At 49.3% G+C, this 14,165-nt stretch overlaps 1 protein-coding gene across 1 annotated transcript; it reads left to right on the top strand.

Moving 5' to 3' along the window:
- Positions 1-3,237: 3,237 nt before the first annotated feature.
- TAB1 (TGF-beta activated kinase 1 (MAP3K7) binding protein 1) lies at positions 3,238-12,124 on the top strand. Its single transcript, XM_048300175.1, has 11 exons — positions 3,238-3,341; positions 4,129-4,265; positions 4,458-4,611; positions 5,228-5,314; positions 5,871-6,009; positions 6,489-6,602; positions 9,022-9,133; positions 9,241-9,385; positions 9,764-9,986; positions 10,274-10,430; positions 11,444-12,124. The coding sequence occupies exons 1-11, from the start codon at positions 3,309-3,311 to the stop codon at positions 11,649-11,651; spliced, it is 1,509 nt and encodes a 502-aa protein (XP_048156132.1). The 5' UTR covers positions 3,238-3,308; the 3' UTR covers positions 11,652-12,124.
- The last annotated feature ends 2,041 nt before the right edge of the window (positions 12,125-14,165 follow it).

A 14,165-nucleotide genomic window follows, 5' to 3' on the forward strand; every position in this document is an offset into this window, starting at 1 on the left:
AAAGCTTTGATAAAAACAGGAAGGCAGCAGTACAGCTTGGCACCAGGAATACTGTGTGCACAATCCCTAGCACTGGGGACAGAGAAAATGAGAGAATAATTAAAAAAACAGAGAGAGGGAGGAACCAGAAATATGGGAGTTTAACATGAGAGAGGGAGCTGTATATCTGGTAACCAGTGAATCATATAATTCATTTACTTGTGCATGGATGGTGAGGTTCAGTGACCAATATCCTTCATTCCTGGGGAGATCTTGGCTGCATGGAAATACACATGGCATTTTCTGACAGGATTTGCAAAAAGTAAGAAGCATAAATGAAGATTAAAATAAGCTTGGTCAATACAGCCAACAGAAACTTGGTGCTGTATTTAATCTTCCAAGTGCTGCATAAAGCTTTTGGTGAGCAGACATTCATGGAGCAGCTCACCAGCTCCTGTAACACTTTTATTTGGAGGACTGTGAATTGCTGGACAAACATGCATTTAATGCTGCAAATGGCCTCGTTTGCTAAATCCGACTATTCACTTTTTTTCCAGATGAAGTAATTAATTGACTCACTCAAGGTTAGGGCAGAAGCTCAGTGACAGAACCACAGGAGTATCCAGGCAGAATCTGGCACAAGAATTCTCACCAAGAAAAAAATGCTTTGCAGCAGGTCTGTGTTCCAGCATAAACTGGCAGAAAAAAAAATAAACCCAAATGACAAAGATTAGTGACTACAAGCTGAAGCCAGATATTTAAATTAGGAACAGGGCACATTTTTAACTGCAAGAGGTGACAAGCCATTGTACAAACAAGGAAAGTGGCAGATTTTCTATCTTGTATCTTTAGGAAAGTTGTTTTGCTCTCTCACTGACTTCACATTCTGCCTTATCGCAGTCTCACACAGACTCTACTCTTGTTAGTCTCAAAAGGACTCACTTATGGATAGAAAAAGACAGAAATGACTCCTGAATTCCCAGTCCTGCAATGCAATGCATGCTGACAGTCTCTGGGCACACCCAAAGCCTTGCTGATTTCAGTGTTGCTCTGAGCAAGGACGGAGTCTGACTGTGCTCATCAAGGTGCATGACTGCAGCCTTCAATGGCATTAAATAACCATAAGCTGCTGCTGCAATGCTGAAGAAGTGTCATCCTGTTTTAAAGCAAAGACACTTGCCTGTAGCTTTTTCATGACACGGACAATGCTGTGCTATGCGTTTTTCTGCAGCACCAGGAATTCTTCTTTTGATACTGGCAAGAAAACAAACCTTTGTCAGTACTAAATCTGCCCATCCTACTTCTAATATAGACTTCATACCTGTTCCTATAATTATTTGTACCTATTTACAGCTTTACCCACAGGAATACTCTGAATGCCATCACTGAGACCAAGCTTATACAGAAGCCTAAACCTGAGGAAACTTGTTTGTAGACCCAGGTTCTAAATTTAGCATTTTCTTCTATCTTTGCACAATATAAGCTTTAAAAAATGTAATTCTGCCTGTGTACCTAACACTGCTTGAATGTCTGTATATTTGTGAGCCTCGCATGAAGGGGAAGGATCTGTAATCTTTGTATATTTTGGAGATGTAACAAAACAATAGACAAAGGATTTACAGGAAAGGAAGCTGGAATCATCTGGCAGAAACCCCTGCAGCAAAAGGCATCATTCCACAGAATGAGGTTAATTAACTGGCAATTATTTCTGAAGTGCATCTGAATCAAATATATCTGCCACAAAGATGTCATTATAAGCGTATCAAGCCACAGCTGGAAGTCAAGACTATTTGACACTCCCACCCTCACCACGACTGCACTGCTACCCATGACTGAAACTGCACGTCTCTCATGTTGGAGCCCCTGCAGCCACAATACACACAGGGAAGCACACAGGGCTCTTCCCCAAGCTGCCGCTGCCACAGCCTGATTGCTGGCCATCACTCACATTAAGATACGCCATTCAGGCTCCTGGAGGGCTCTTCTGCTGACTTATAATATTGAGAAAGCAATGAGATTGAATCTTTTGTCTTCCCTCCTCCCCCAGCTGAGCTGATACAGTGGAAACAGCCTATGTCTGCCGAGAAAGGATCTTAAACAAGAGCAAAATCAGTGATCTCTTGATTTTGCTCAGGCAGGCACACAAGTGATTTTACTGTTGTGCCTGACTCGAGACTACCAAAAACTGCTCCAAACTGCAGTGAGTATTGAGAACCACTTGTCAATTGTTCTAGACACCTTCCCACTGCTTCCCTGGAGGGCATGGTCCAACTACATCCTTGTTACGGCCTGCAAAAGAGAGAGGGAAAGGGCAGGAGACAGACTCCAAGCTGAGACACGTGGATGCCAGGGATGTGGTGTCTATGGAACAGGATGCAGCTGAGAGCTGGTACCTGGGCTGAGTCTTCCCTAGAGGTTGCTTGGAACATGATGCACTGCTAAGAAAACCTTTTCAACCAGGGCTCTCTGGCACCCAGGGTGACCCCATTTCATGGGATCCAGGATTCACAGTACCAATTGCACCTCAAGTACTGTGTTCCGTTTTGGGCCCCTCACTTTAAAAAGGACATTGAGATTCTGGAGCAGGTTCAGCAAAGGGCAACAAGGCTTGTGAAAGATCTAGAAAACACGTCCGATGTGGAACAGCTGAGGGAGCTGGGTTTGTTTAGTCTAAAGAGGAGGGTCAGGGGGGACCTCATCGCTCTCTACCGCACATGAAAAGAGGTTGTAGTGAGGTCGGGGCCAGTCTCTTCTACTGTGCCTGCAGTGAGAGAGCTAGAGGAAATGGCCTTAAGATGAGACAGGGGAGATTCAGATTAGATACTAGAATTTTTTTCCCACTGTTATGTTTGTTGGTCAGGCATTGGAATAGGTTGCCCATGGAGGTGGTGGAGTCACCATCCCTGGGGGTGTTTAAGAGGCATCTGGATCTGGCGCTGGGTGATGTGGCTTAGGGCTTACAGTGGCAGTGCTGGGTGGACGGTTGGACTGGGCGATCTCAAACGTCTCTTCCAACCTTGATGATCCCATCATTCTCTGATCCTCACAATCCTGCCCCTCTTTCCTCCTCCTCCACACACACACGCTGGCAGTGGCAGCCAACAGGTGCTTCTTTCTCACAACTTGAAGGCCACAGATAAGGAATGGAGAAGCCTGCACTCCGCCCAGACCAGAAGGAAGGTGTAACGACAGGTAAACTCCCAACCATTCCAGTTCCGCGGGCTTTCCCTCGGACCTTGCCCGGCGCCGCCTCACGCGGGGGCGGGGCCTGAGCGGGCCCGAGCTGTGGCGGCGGAGGGCGGGCGGGAGGCGGCCGCTCCCGCTCCAAGATGGCGGCGCAGAGGAGGAGTCTGCTGCAGAGTGTGAGTGGCACCTTCCCCCCCTCCGTGCACACGCACCCCCCAGGTGGGTGCGAGGGAGTCCCCGGGCCTCCTCCTCACCCGCCTCCCGCGCTGCCGTGTGGGAAAGGGGAGGTCCCCCCGCAGCGGGGCGGTGGGTTCCTGCGCTCTCGCCCCCGGTGCCGCCTCAGGGTAGGGGGTCTCGGCCTGCGGGGGTCCCTGCGTGGTCAGCGATCCGCACCCTGGGCTGGCCGGCCGCTCTGCAGCGCACGGTGAGCGACAGGTGGCTGCGGGGGCCGTGCCAGTGCTGCGGGCTGCGGGGTGCCCCGCTGTGTGAGGGGGCAGCTGGCGTCTGCAGGCCGAGAGGGAGATGGCGGCCCCAGGGATGTCTCTCTAATTGCTGGCTGCAGCAGCCGGCCCCAGCCCCTTGTCCTGGGTGAGTAGTCCTGGGAGAATCCAGAGCTTTCCCTGTACTCCCGTGCCACGGGTGCGTGAGGATCTGATATACCATAGGAATAGCTAAGCTAGTGCTGTGCTGTATGGAGTGTAAAACTTGCATGCAGATTTCGCTTCTGGTTTCTTGTTAGCAAGAGCCAAAGTGCAGCCAGAGCTCAGCGTCAGAGGGAAGGGATGTGGTAAGCGATCCTGTTCTGCAGCAGGGAAATACGGAATTATTGGCTGTGCTCCTAGTTAGCAGAGGGAGAAGGGTTGAGAAGAGGGTGGGGGTGGACTGGTAACCTGTTCTGGACTACGATCCTCACTTCACACTGCTTGGGGTTTACATGGTCTCTTCCCTCTTCTTGTCTGCCAGGAACAACAGCCCAGTTGGACAGATGACTTACCATCCTGCCATCTCTCTGGAGTGGGCTCAGCTCCAAACCGTTCCTACAGTGCAGATGGCAAGGGGACAGAGGGTCACCCCTTGGAAGATAACTGGTTAAAATTCAGGTAAGTGGGTTGCACCTGGGACACCGACTCCTGCTGGCACAAGACCAGGTAAAACAGGTATTGTCCCACAGGACTTGGAAGAAGAGGATGGCACCTGAGCATGCAAGAGGTGTCTCCGGGAACTTGCTACTTGTATCTGTGTCTTACAGACATTTGTGACCTTTTTGCTTCTCACTCCTCCCATTTTGGCAGGAGTGAGAACAACTGCTACCTCTATGGGGTCTTCAATGGTTATGATGGCAACCGAGTCACCAACTTCGTGGGTCAGAGGCTCTCTGCAGAATTGCTGCTGGGCCAGCTCCATGCAGATCACAGCGATGCTGACGTGCGTCGAGTTCTGCTGCAGGTAAAGAAGCTTTGAGTGGGAGCAGCTCCTGCTTCTCGCACTACCCACCTCCACTTTGCCGTCGGGGGAGCAGCATCTGGTTTCTGTGAGGGTTGGAAACATCTGGTGGTTGCAGTTGCACTCATCCTGAGCATCTGTAGTGCTTTGTTTCACTCCCGCCTCATACCCATCTGTCCCCTGGCTCCGTCAGCACAGTGCTGAGAGCTCTCCAGGAAGCTGCAGCCAGTCTTCACTGGACATGTAGGAACAAGTCAGCCTGTGGAGGAGATGACAGTGAGTGAAGGGGAGAAGTTATTGTGTGGGGAGATGGATTTGTGAGTGCACTTTCTTGAGTGACAGGATTAACACACAAGATCAGATAGGTCTCTGACACTGCTGTGAATGTAATTTTTATGGTGTTGTCTGCTGTTTTGAGTTGTTGCGGATTGTTTTTACAAGTTGTTAACTAGTTGTGCTGAAACAATTGTGTTTCGATATGCTGTAGTGATCCTTGAATGTCTGTATGTACAGTGATCATCCAGTCTTATGAGCTGATCTTAGAGAGGTGAGGATGGGTAGCCCCAAAGGTCTGTAGGCATTGGGTAAGAGTTTAGTTTCTCTTTATGGTCTTTTTTAGGCTTTTGATGTGGTGGAAAGAAGTTTCCTGGAGTCCATTGATGATGCCTTGGCAGAGAAGGCCAGTCTGCAGTCTCAGCTGCCAGAGGTAATGGAACTTTAAGAGCAGAGCTTGCTGGAGGTCCCACCTTCCAGATTGCTGGATGAGGTTTGGGCATATTAGTCAGTTTGATCCAAGGGAGGCTGTAAGTGAAAGTTACTTCTCTGTGGTTCTCTTCTGGACGCTTGCACGAAGTGAGGCAAGTGCCTTGGTCCATATCGCAGAGTTCCCACTGTTCATACTGGCACTGCTTAGACCTATCATTGGTTATCTGAAAAAGGAACTGAGTGTATCACAGAAAGGAGTTCAGCCTGTACATGTGGCTCTTCTAGGACAAAGCCATGCAGATGAGAGGCAGGGCCTCAAATTTACATGGCATCTGGGCACATATGGGCTCTGTTCTTCAGGTATACTGGACTGTCCTCTCCAGAACCATATCAAAGCTGTGTCATTCACTGGGATTGAACAAAAAAATTATATGTCTTCTACAGGCATGACACAAAGCATGTCAGGATGAGTCCCCTCCCTACAGAATTTTTATTCCAGCTGTGATTTCTGTGTTGTGGACTGTGTGTTTAAGCTTCTCCCTCATTTTGGCTTCCAGGGTGTTCCTCACCACCAGCTCCCTCCTCAGTACCAGAAGATTGTGGAGAGATTGAAGGTTGTAGAGCAGGAGATCTCTGGAGGAGCCATGGCTATTGTGGCTGTTGTTCTCAACAACAAGCTCTACATTGCCAATGTGGGTGAGTTGGTTTTTGTCAGTGGCTCTGTCTCAGCATTCCTGTGGATGGCAGGGGCTCTAGGAAGTAAAAGAAATTTGAATGTGGGGGACAGTTTCTTTGGTCTGTGGCCAAGCAGTGATATGCTTCCTACTTATACAAGCACTTGAAATCAGCCTGGCTCTTCATCCCTGCAGATGTTGGGTGATGTGGTGTGTATGGCCAAAGAACAGAGGGAAAATGGGTTGAGAGGAGTAGTGCAGGTTCTCTGAGAAATACAGAGCTTTCTTGGGAGGTACCGGCTCAGGTCTGGATGGAGAGCTGCCTAGCAGACCCACTATGCTGCTAGCAAGGTTACATTTTGGAGATCATGATGAGACAGTACATGAGCCTTTCTCTTCTTTTCTGTCTTTATTCTCCACTCTGTTCCTTTTCCCTTTGGATATGTTCTCCCTGTTAACGGCAGAGCTATCTGGTGCCTCATCTCGCTGCTCCCACTGCAGGTACCAACCGGGCACTGCTATGCAAGTCCACGGTGGATGGGCTGCAGGTGACTCAGCTCAACGTGGACCATACAACAGAGAATGAGGATGAACTTTTTCGCTTCTCTCAGCTGGGTGAGTATTTGGATTTTGTGTTCTTAGCTGAGAACATCGCATGGCTGTTTATCTGGGGCACCCAGAATGACTCAAGCCACAGGAACAATAAATAACCACAAAAAGAAGCTTACCGTGTTTTCAGATGACAAGTTCAGTGCCTTCTTTTTGTGCCTTTCTAGCCATTCTGGGGCTACAGAGTGAGTAAGCTCTCTCACTGACCCAGCAGAAAACTATGCCTTTGTTTCAAGTTTGGAGTGTTAGTTTTGTGTCCAGCTGCCAAACTGGCATTGATTTGTGCTCCAGCTGTTGCTGTAGTCGATAGGAAGGCAGGAGTGGAAGCACAGAGCCAGAGGGTAGAAGTGAAGCGGACAATGTATGACGGCTCCTGTGGAGGCAGACCACAGTTATGCTGCTTTAAGTTCTGTGTGATGCCTCACCCTCAGGATGGTACATTTCAATATGCCTTTGTACAAGCTGCTGCTGAAAAAAAGCAGCTTCACTTCAGACAGAGCCAGGCCAAGCACTGGCATTTACTGCTCTCACATCAGTAACTGTTGAAGTCTTAATGCTGACATTTTGCCTTAGGCAATTTCCCTTTTCCTTTACAGTGTTTGACATGTTTTCTTTCTTGGTCTAGAGCTAACCCAGACCACTTGTGTGATTGCTAGTACCAAATTCTTCTTATTGAGATACTTGGGTGCTGTACTTTTATTTAGGTAGATCTAAGGTGGCATTCTTCATTAGATTCACCTGGCAGATACATTCTTACCACATGAGGCTGTTGATGTGGTAATTTCTGCTGCTAGGTCTTGTTTTATTCTATTTCTCTTTCATTCCCACTTTTACTCCTATTCCTGCACTAGGGATATGTGCCGTGAAACAGAAGACTGAATACAAGAATCCAGGGAAAGGGACTTCTTGACTGTGTTTTTACTGCTAAAAATGCAGAATTTAGCTGCAGTCCATAGGAGAACAGGGATCTGTTAGATGTACCAGTCTTAACTTGGTGCAGCACTGGTGCTCCTGCCTACAGCCCCAGCAGAACAAAGATCCTGTGGAACAAGACAGTGCACACAGGCTGTTTTGGGGGCCCAAGGGAGGTTGTTGTTGGGCTAGGTTGAAGCATAGAGATGAGGTAGTGTGGATAGCATTTGCCTGTGCCACCCCTGTCTTGAGGGAAGAGTGGGAGAGGTCTTGTGCTTTTGTGGTCCTTCAGCCAGCATATCACAGCTTGTTCGGTGCCCTGGGAGAGTTGCTGTGGTTTAGACATGACCCCTCTGGCGTCCTGTGAGCCTCCCTCTGTTTGTGTCTGTCGATGGCGTGTACCCCCCTGCCAGGAGCTGGCAAATGAGCCGGGCCGTGTCGATGAGTCAGCTGTGGTCTGCAGCAGATGGAGGACTTGTGTCTTACTGCTGGGGTAGGTGCAGAGCCATCTGTGCAACAAGGCTTGGTTTGAGTCAAAGGGAGAATTTCAGCTGGACCCCTGCCTTCACCTTGTACTGAGGACAGTCATCCCTAGATAAAATCTCAATGTTTTCTGGCTGATAGCTCTAGGTATAATAAGGAAAGGGGGGTTGCCACAACAGATCAAGTAAGTGGCTCATCTGCTCCAAGTCCTGCCTCAAATAGTAGCAGCAAGATGGGATTACTTCCTAGCCTCTGCCAGAGCTATTTCCCCATAAGTTTATTTAAATAAATACTTGACTGATCATTGTTCTTATTTTAGGAGAAGCCCATATGAATTTGAGCACTTGAGCAAATTCAGTGCCTCTTGTAGGTAGGTCTTTTCTCAGAATCACAGCATGGGTGAGGTTGAACTGGCTCATCTGGTCCAAGCTTCTGCTCGAGGAGGGTCATCCCTGAGCATGTTGTACAGGTTCATGAATATCTCCAGTGAGGGAGACTCCACAACTTCTCTGCAGTCTAATGTATTACTGAAATTGTCACGTGGAGCTTAGGAGCAGGGGCCAATTACAGGTGGAAGAAAAAGCAGAATCCTTCACATATGTTTTCCTCATTCCTGCCTTCTCCTCCCATCACACAGTCCAGAGCTTACAGATGCAGATGTTCCCCTGCCTTTTTGCCAAATGCCTGCGCACCCAGGCCAGCTGCTGCTGGTGGCTTAGGAGCAGGATGTGCGCTTTGTCTCAGGGCCAGCTGTTGCATTTAGAGTATGCCTGTTGGGCTGCGTGTGTCTCCCCCCTTCCCTCTCCTTCCCAGCTTGGAACTAATGAAAAGGTGTCCCTTGAAACACAGCAAACTGCTACTCCTTTTCTCCCTTTTTAGATGGTTCTGATGATGTTTATATGTTCCTGATGATTCTTCGGTGTCTCGTTTTGTCTTACAGTCCTATGTAGCTGTGGATATTTCTTTTCTCAGAGGAAGTTCTGCAAGTTTCACAAAGTTAATGAAACATTTTTGGTTTTCAATCTGGCAGGCTTGGATGCAGGGAAAATAAAACAAGTGGGAACTATTCGTGGGCAGGAAAGCACTCGGCGCATTGGAGATTACAAAGTCAAATACGGCTATACTGATATTGAACTGCTCAGGTCAGAAAAAGTCAACTTTTGGGGTTTCAAGCCCTCCTTTTCTTCATGATCACTCCATTCTCACCTACTATGTCACCATTAAATGTTAAATTACTGTCTCTTTCCAGTGCTGCTAAATCTAAGCCCATCATAGCAGAGCCTGAAATCCACGGAGGGCACTCACTGGATGGGGTGACAGGATTCTTGGTGCTCATGTCCGAAGGGCTCTATAAAGCACTGGAGGCAGCTCATGGGCCTGGGCAGGCCAACCAGGTGAGCCTGCTCACAAGGGAAACATTCCCATGGCTATTGACTCACTCCAGCGGTGTCAGCTGCTCTCATACAGGCTGAACTCCTCATCTGTTCTGTCAGTGCTGGCCAGGCTGAATGCCTGTGCCACCCCATTCCAGTTTAATAATATGGGAGCTGCTTTGCCAAGCCAGTTCTTCTAGGCAGCTGCCTGTCCCTTAGGAGTAGCCCATTAAAGGAAGTGGGATGACTCAAGGCACAAAGGCACATTTTCAGCAGGTAAGCATCACAGTCAGATTAGTTGCCATAAAAACTCTTAGATCAGATGGCAGGAAAAGGTTTCCTCCAAAATCTCGTAGAAATCTTTCTTCTGGTGATTTTTTTTTTTCCTTCTCTGCTCAGGAAATTGCAGCCATGATAGCCACAGAGTTTGCCAAGCAGACGTCACTGGATGCTGTGGCACAAGCAGTAGTGGACCGGGTAAAGCGCATTCACTGTGACACTTTTGCCAGTGGTGGGGAGCGGTCCAAGTTCTGTCCCCGTCACGAAGACATGACGCTGCTTGTGAGGAATTTTGGGTACCCCCTGGGTGAGATGAGCCAGCCCACGCTGACACCAACACAAGGTGTGTTGGGGAGAGAATGAAACAAAATGGGGGGGAGGAAGATAAGATCTCTGGATTGATCCAGCACTCACCTCACATTGGGAGAGGAGGTAGTTGGTGTAGAAGGAATTTTTATATTAAACAGATGATGGGCTTTTGAGATATGGAATCTGTGACAATTTGACAGGATACAGTACAGCATCAAAGGCATTTGGATATAAATTCTTGGGGTTTTTTGCTGCTGTGCTGCACCCCCAGTTGCTCATGTCTGAACTGCATTTTATAACTTCTGTTTTCTCCCTTCTCAGGAGGCCGTGTCTACCCAGTCTCTGTGCCATATTCCAGCTCCCAAAGCACAAGCAAGACAAGTGTCACGCTGTCTCTTGTCATGCCTTCTCAAGGCCAGATGGTCAATGGTGCCCACAGCAGCTCAACTCTGGATGAAGCCACCCCCACCCTCACTAAGTAAAGTCCTGCTCTCTTGCTACCCACAGTTTTCCCTGCACCTCACACTGTATAAAGTGGTTGAAAAGCAGAGACAGCTGTCAGTTACCTGTCAGTCATTCCCTTATCTGGAATGCGCTCCCCCCCCACTAACAGTATTGACAGCCAGCATAATGTGTTAGCTGGAAAGCAATTGTGTGAGGAGTGGGAATGAGTGAGGCAACAGCTCTGAAGCCAGCTCTGGCAACATGCCTTGGGAGCAGCATCTGCTGCTGTTCGTGGAAGGCATTCTGGCAGTGAGCAGCCCTTCTCTTTGGATCTCATGTGCCAAGTGTGTTGGGTGCTGTGCACAGAGGGACTGTGGATGCCCTTCATTTTAGTAAGGAAGAGGGACTCTGTGGGTCACCTGTAAAGCTCCTGGGGAGGCTATGCTGCTGAAGTTGATTTGCTTATAGGCAGAGCCCAGGAAAAAAAGAAAAAGTGGATAAATCTTAGAACTGGGTCCTCTTTGGATCCACTCTGCAGTGTCATACTAGTTAGTGGCTGTGGTTTATGTTGAGCCCTTGGCACAGGGTGGTGTGTGCACACTGCCCAGTGAAGAAGCGCTGTGGGTATTGTGCTCTGTAGCTCCAGAAACAATGAGGCTGACGCACTAGAGCTGCCTTGGCTGCAGCACAGGGCACGCAAGAATAGCTTTCCTTGCTGCCAGACTCTTCTCGTAAAGCTCGTACTGTTCTGGGTATGGGGAGGCCAGCAGAGTGCATGCCTGTTTTTTTCTGCTTCCTCTGTTGCTCAGATGCCTGGTTGTACTTAAGGCCTTACAGTTAATGTGAATCAGATACCTTTGGTGTTTGTCAATTCCAATCAGTTCTCAACACTTGTAGTGCTCTCATAGAGCGACTGCAACTTTTTAGCTGTCTGCTAGGATAGCTTGATCTGTGAAGAAACTGGTGCTTGTTCTGGTGCTTTTCTTGTCCAATGCATCAGATGGAGTAGAATAAAGATGCTTATGTTCTCTCTTTTTCCCTCCTTAGCCAAAGCCCAACTGTGACGCTGCAGTCAACCAATACTCACACGCAGAGCAGCAGCTCGAGTTCAGATGGAGGTCTCTTCCGCTCCCGCCCCACCCACTCGCTCCAGCCAGATGAGGATGGGCGTGTGGAGCCCTATGTGGATTTCGCAGAGTTTTACCGGCTTTGGAACATGGACCATGGCGAGCAGGGAGCACTGACTGTGTCCTAACATGTGTCTGCCTCCTGCAGACACCTTGTGCTCAGCTGCGTGGGCAAAGACTGTGGCGAGAGTGAGAGTGTTCCGCTGAGGGCTGCATTCTGCCCAGAGCTAACTCCTCTCCAGGATGTGCTGGACACTGGGCAGGGGGTCTTGTGCACTACACACGTGCTGCCTGTGCCATGTTCCCAATCCTGACCCGCCCTGGGAAGCCCTGTGAATAGGGGAAGGGGTCTTGAATGCAACCCTCACCGCAGGTTTTTGCAAATAAAGGTGCAGAGAGGGCTCCATGTGGATCGTGCAGGAGTGGGGCCCGTACGAAGGCTGCGTGTGTGCGCGTGTGTAGGTGTACACGTGTGTGCCTGCGTGTGTGTGTGTGCTGTCATAATGTTTCCACAACTCAGTTCATAATGCTGTGATTCCAGTGTTCAACTCCATAGAAGATACCTCTATTTTGCAGAATAAATAACTTATAGCTACAGTCATTGGCACCTGTGTGGCTTGCTCTCTTCCTTACAATGTCGTGTGTGGGTGTGACAGCTTCTCCTGGTGAAACCTTCTATTCCTCCAGAACAGAGGCTTGCACCTTGCAGCAGGAAAGCGTCTGCTAGAAGAGTGGCCTGAAGCCTTGCAGGTGATTTAAAAGCATAAGCTCTTTCTTTACTTATTTGCTGAGCTTTGGCACTGAATTATGGCTTAGAGTCAAACCATAAATACAGGTTATTGTTTTTCGTAAGTAACATGCACCTTGTTTCCCTTAATGTAGGCCATCTGGAAAGTTGTAGAGGGCAGGTAGAGTTTGTAATGAAGTTTCCCTGTGCAGGCACTTGGTGGTGCACAGCTGGAAGTCACAACTCTGTCGTGGTGCCTTGAAGATGCAGTTGGGCTCCCTCGTGTCAGAGAGGGGAGGTGTGCAGCGACGGGAGGAGGGGTCTTGCTGGCTGCACACTGGCGTGAGCCCAGGCCTGCACTTGCTGGCCGAGGTGTCGGGATCACGGCGATCTTCAGTTCAGATTTCTGACGGCAGGCGGCAAGCGAGGCTCTTCCCTCCTTGCTCGGGCCGTCCCCTGAGCCTTCCTCGCTCCCTGAGAGCCTTTCCGCAGCAAACACGGGAGGCCTCGGGGGTGACCCGCAGCACCTGGTACCTCTGGGGGGTTGTGATGAGGCACCAGGCAAAGCCTGGAGAGGGCTAGCAGGGATTAGAGGAGAAGGGGCAAGAGGAAGAACTGGCCGGGGTTCCTTCCCGCGTTTAGTTTTGCATCCAGACTTGTCATTTTTAGGAAGAAGGGGAATGGGAGGGGATTAGGATGATGTAGCAGGGGATGTTGTAGTTATGGCCAGTGTGTAGCCAAGCCCTGATGTGTGCAGGTTTGAGGCGGTTGTGGCATGCCAGCCTGGAAAGTAGGAGAGGGAGATTTATCCCTTTGGATGAATTAAATAGCACTGAGTGCCCAGAGGCAAGACCTGAGTTCACTGAGAAATATGTGGGCAGGATCAGAGTGGTGAGAAATGCCCGTTTCCTCGGAAGGCACAGCAGGGATCCCTCGTGTGTTGGTGGGTGGCTCTCTGCCTGTGCCCCCTCCAGGTCCCCCTGGCATGGCTTTGCCCTGCGAGATTCTGTGTGCTGCAGGACTGCCTGCAGAAGCTTGTGTTTCCCTGTCCCCCTGTAGTTCCCAGGCAGGCTGGGTGTGATGGTCATGCCAGCACAGGCACCTCCTGTCGAGACCCTTCCAGCCCTGCCAGGGAGGTGACGTTCTGTGGTGTGGAGGCAAAGCAGCAGAGTTGCGGGAGGTTTGGTACCCTGTCCCCAAGGCTGAACCAGGCAGGGGCTGGCAGTCCCTCAACCCTGTCCTCTGCCCTTACCTCTGCCCTGCAAGGAGCAGAGAGTTCAGATATCCAAGTCCAGCCTGGTCTTGCTGTCCAGGGCTGCTCCAAAATGTCATTTGACCTAGGGGTCCTATCCTCCAGATTGTTGTGTGGCTATTTAACAGGATAATGTGATGCTGGTAAGGACTAAAATGGAGTTGAAAAGGTTTTGTCCTATTCTATGTTCCCTAACCTGGCACAGATTTCAATAGCTGTATAAACAAGTTTTTCTTGCTTATTCCCCTATCCCATTTATCTCTGGTATTTGTGAACTTATACCGAGAACCGTTCCAATGGGAAATATTCCAGCAAGTGGATGCTCCAGATAAAAGTTTAAGAATTGCCAACACACTTATATAAAGCAGATCACGCAAAACAAACTGATCCTTAGGCATCATTACCAGTTTAGGAAGTACAAAAAAATAAAGTGGGTAGGAGAGGGTGGATCACACTAAGCTATGCCTGTACAGCCACTGGGAAAAGGGGGAGGAAAGTAGGTTTTTCTGTGCATGCTCTGTAAGCCATGGCTTAGGAGTCCAGGTCAAAGGAACAGACTGAACATTGTGTACAGGGGCAGGAGGCTCATGAGCCAATATCGGTATTTAATATTGTCCTCAGGGAGTGAGGGGAAGATGCAGGTTGTAACAACAGTGGAAAAAC

Source organism: Corvus hawaiiensis, chromosome 4 (genome assembly GCF_020740725.1).
Source record: "Corvus hawaiiensis isolate bCorHaw1 chromosome 4, bCorHaw1.pri.cur, whole genome shotgun sequence".
Lineage (NCBI taxonomy): Eukaryota > Metazoa > Chordata > Aves > Passeriformes > Corvidae > Corvus > Corvus hawaiiensis.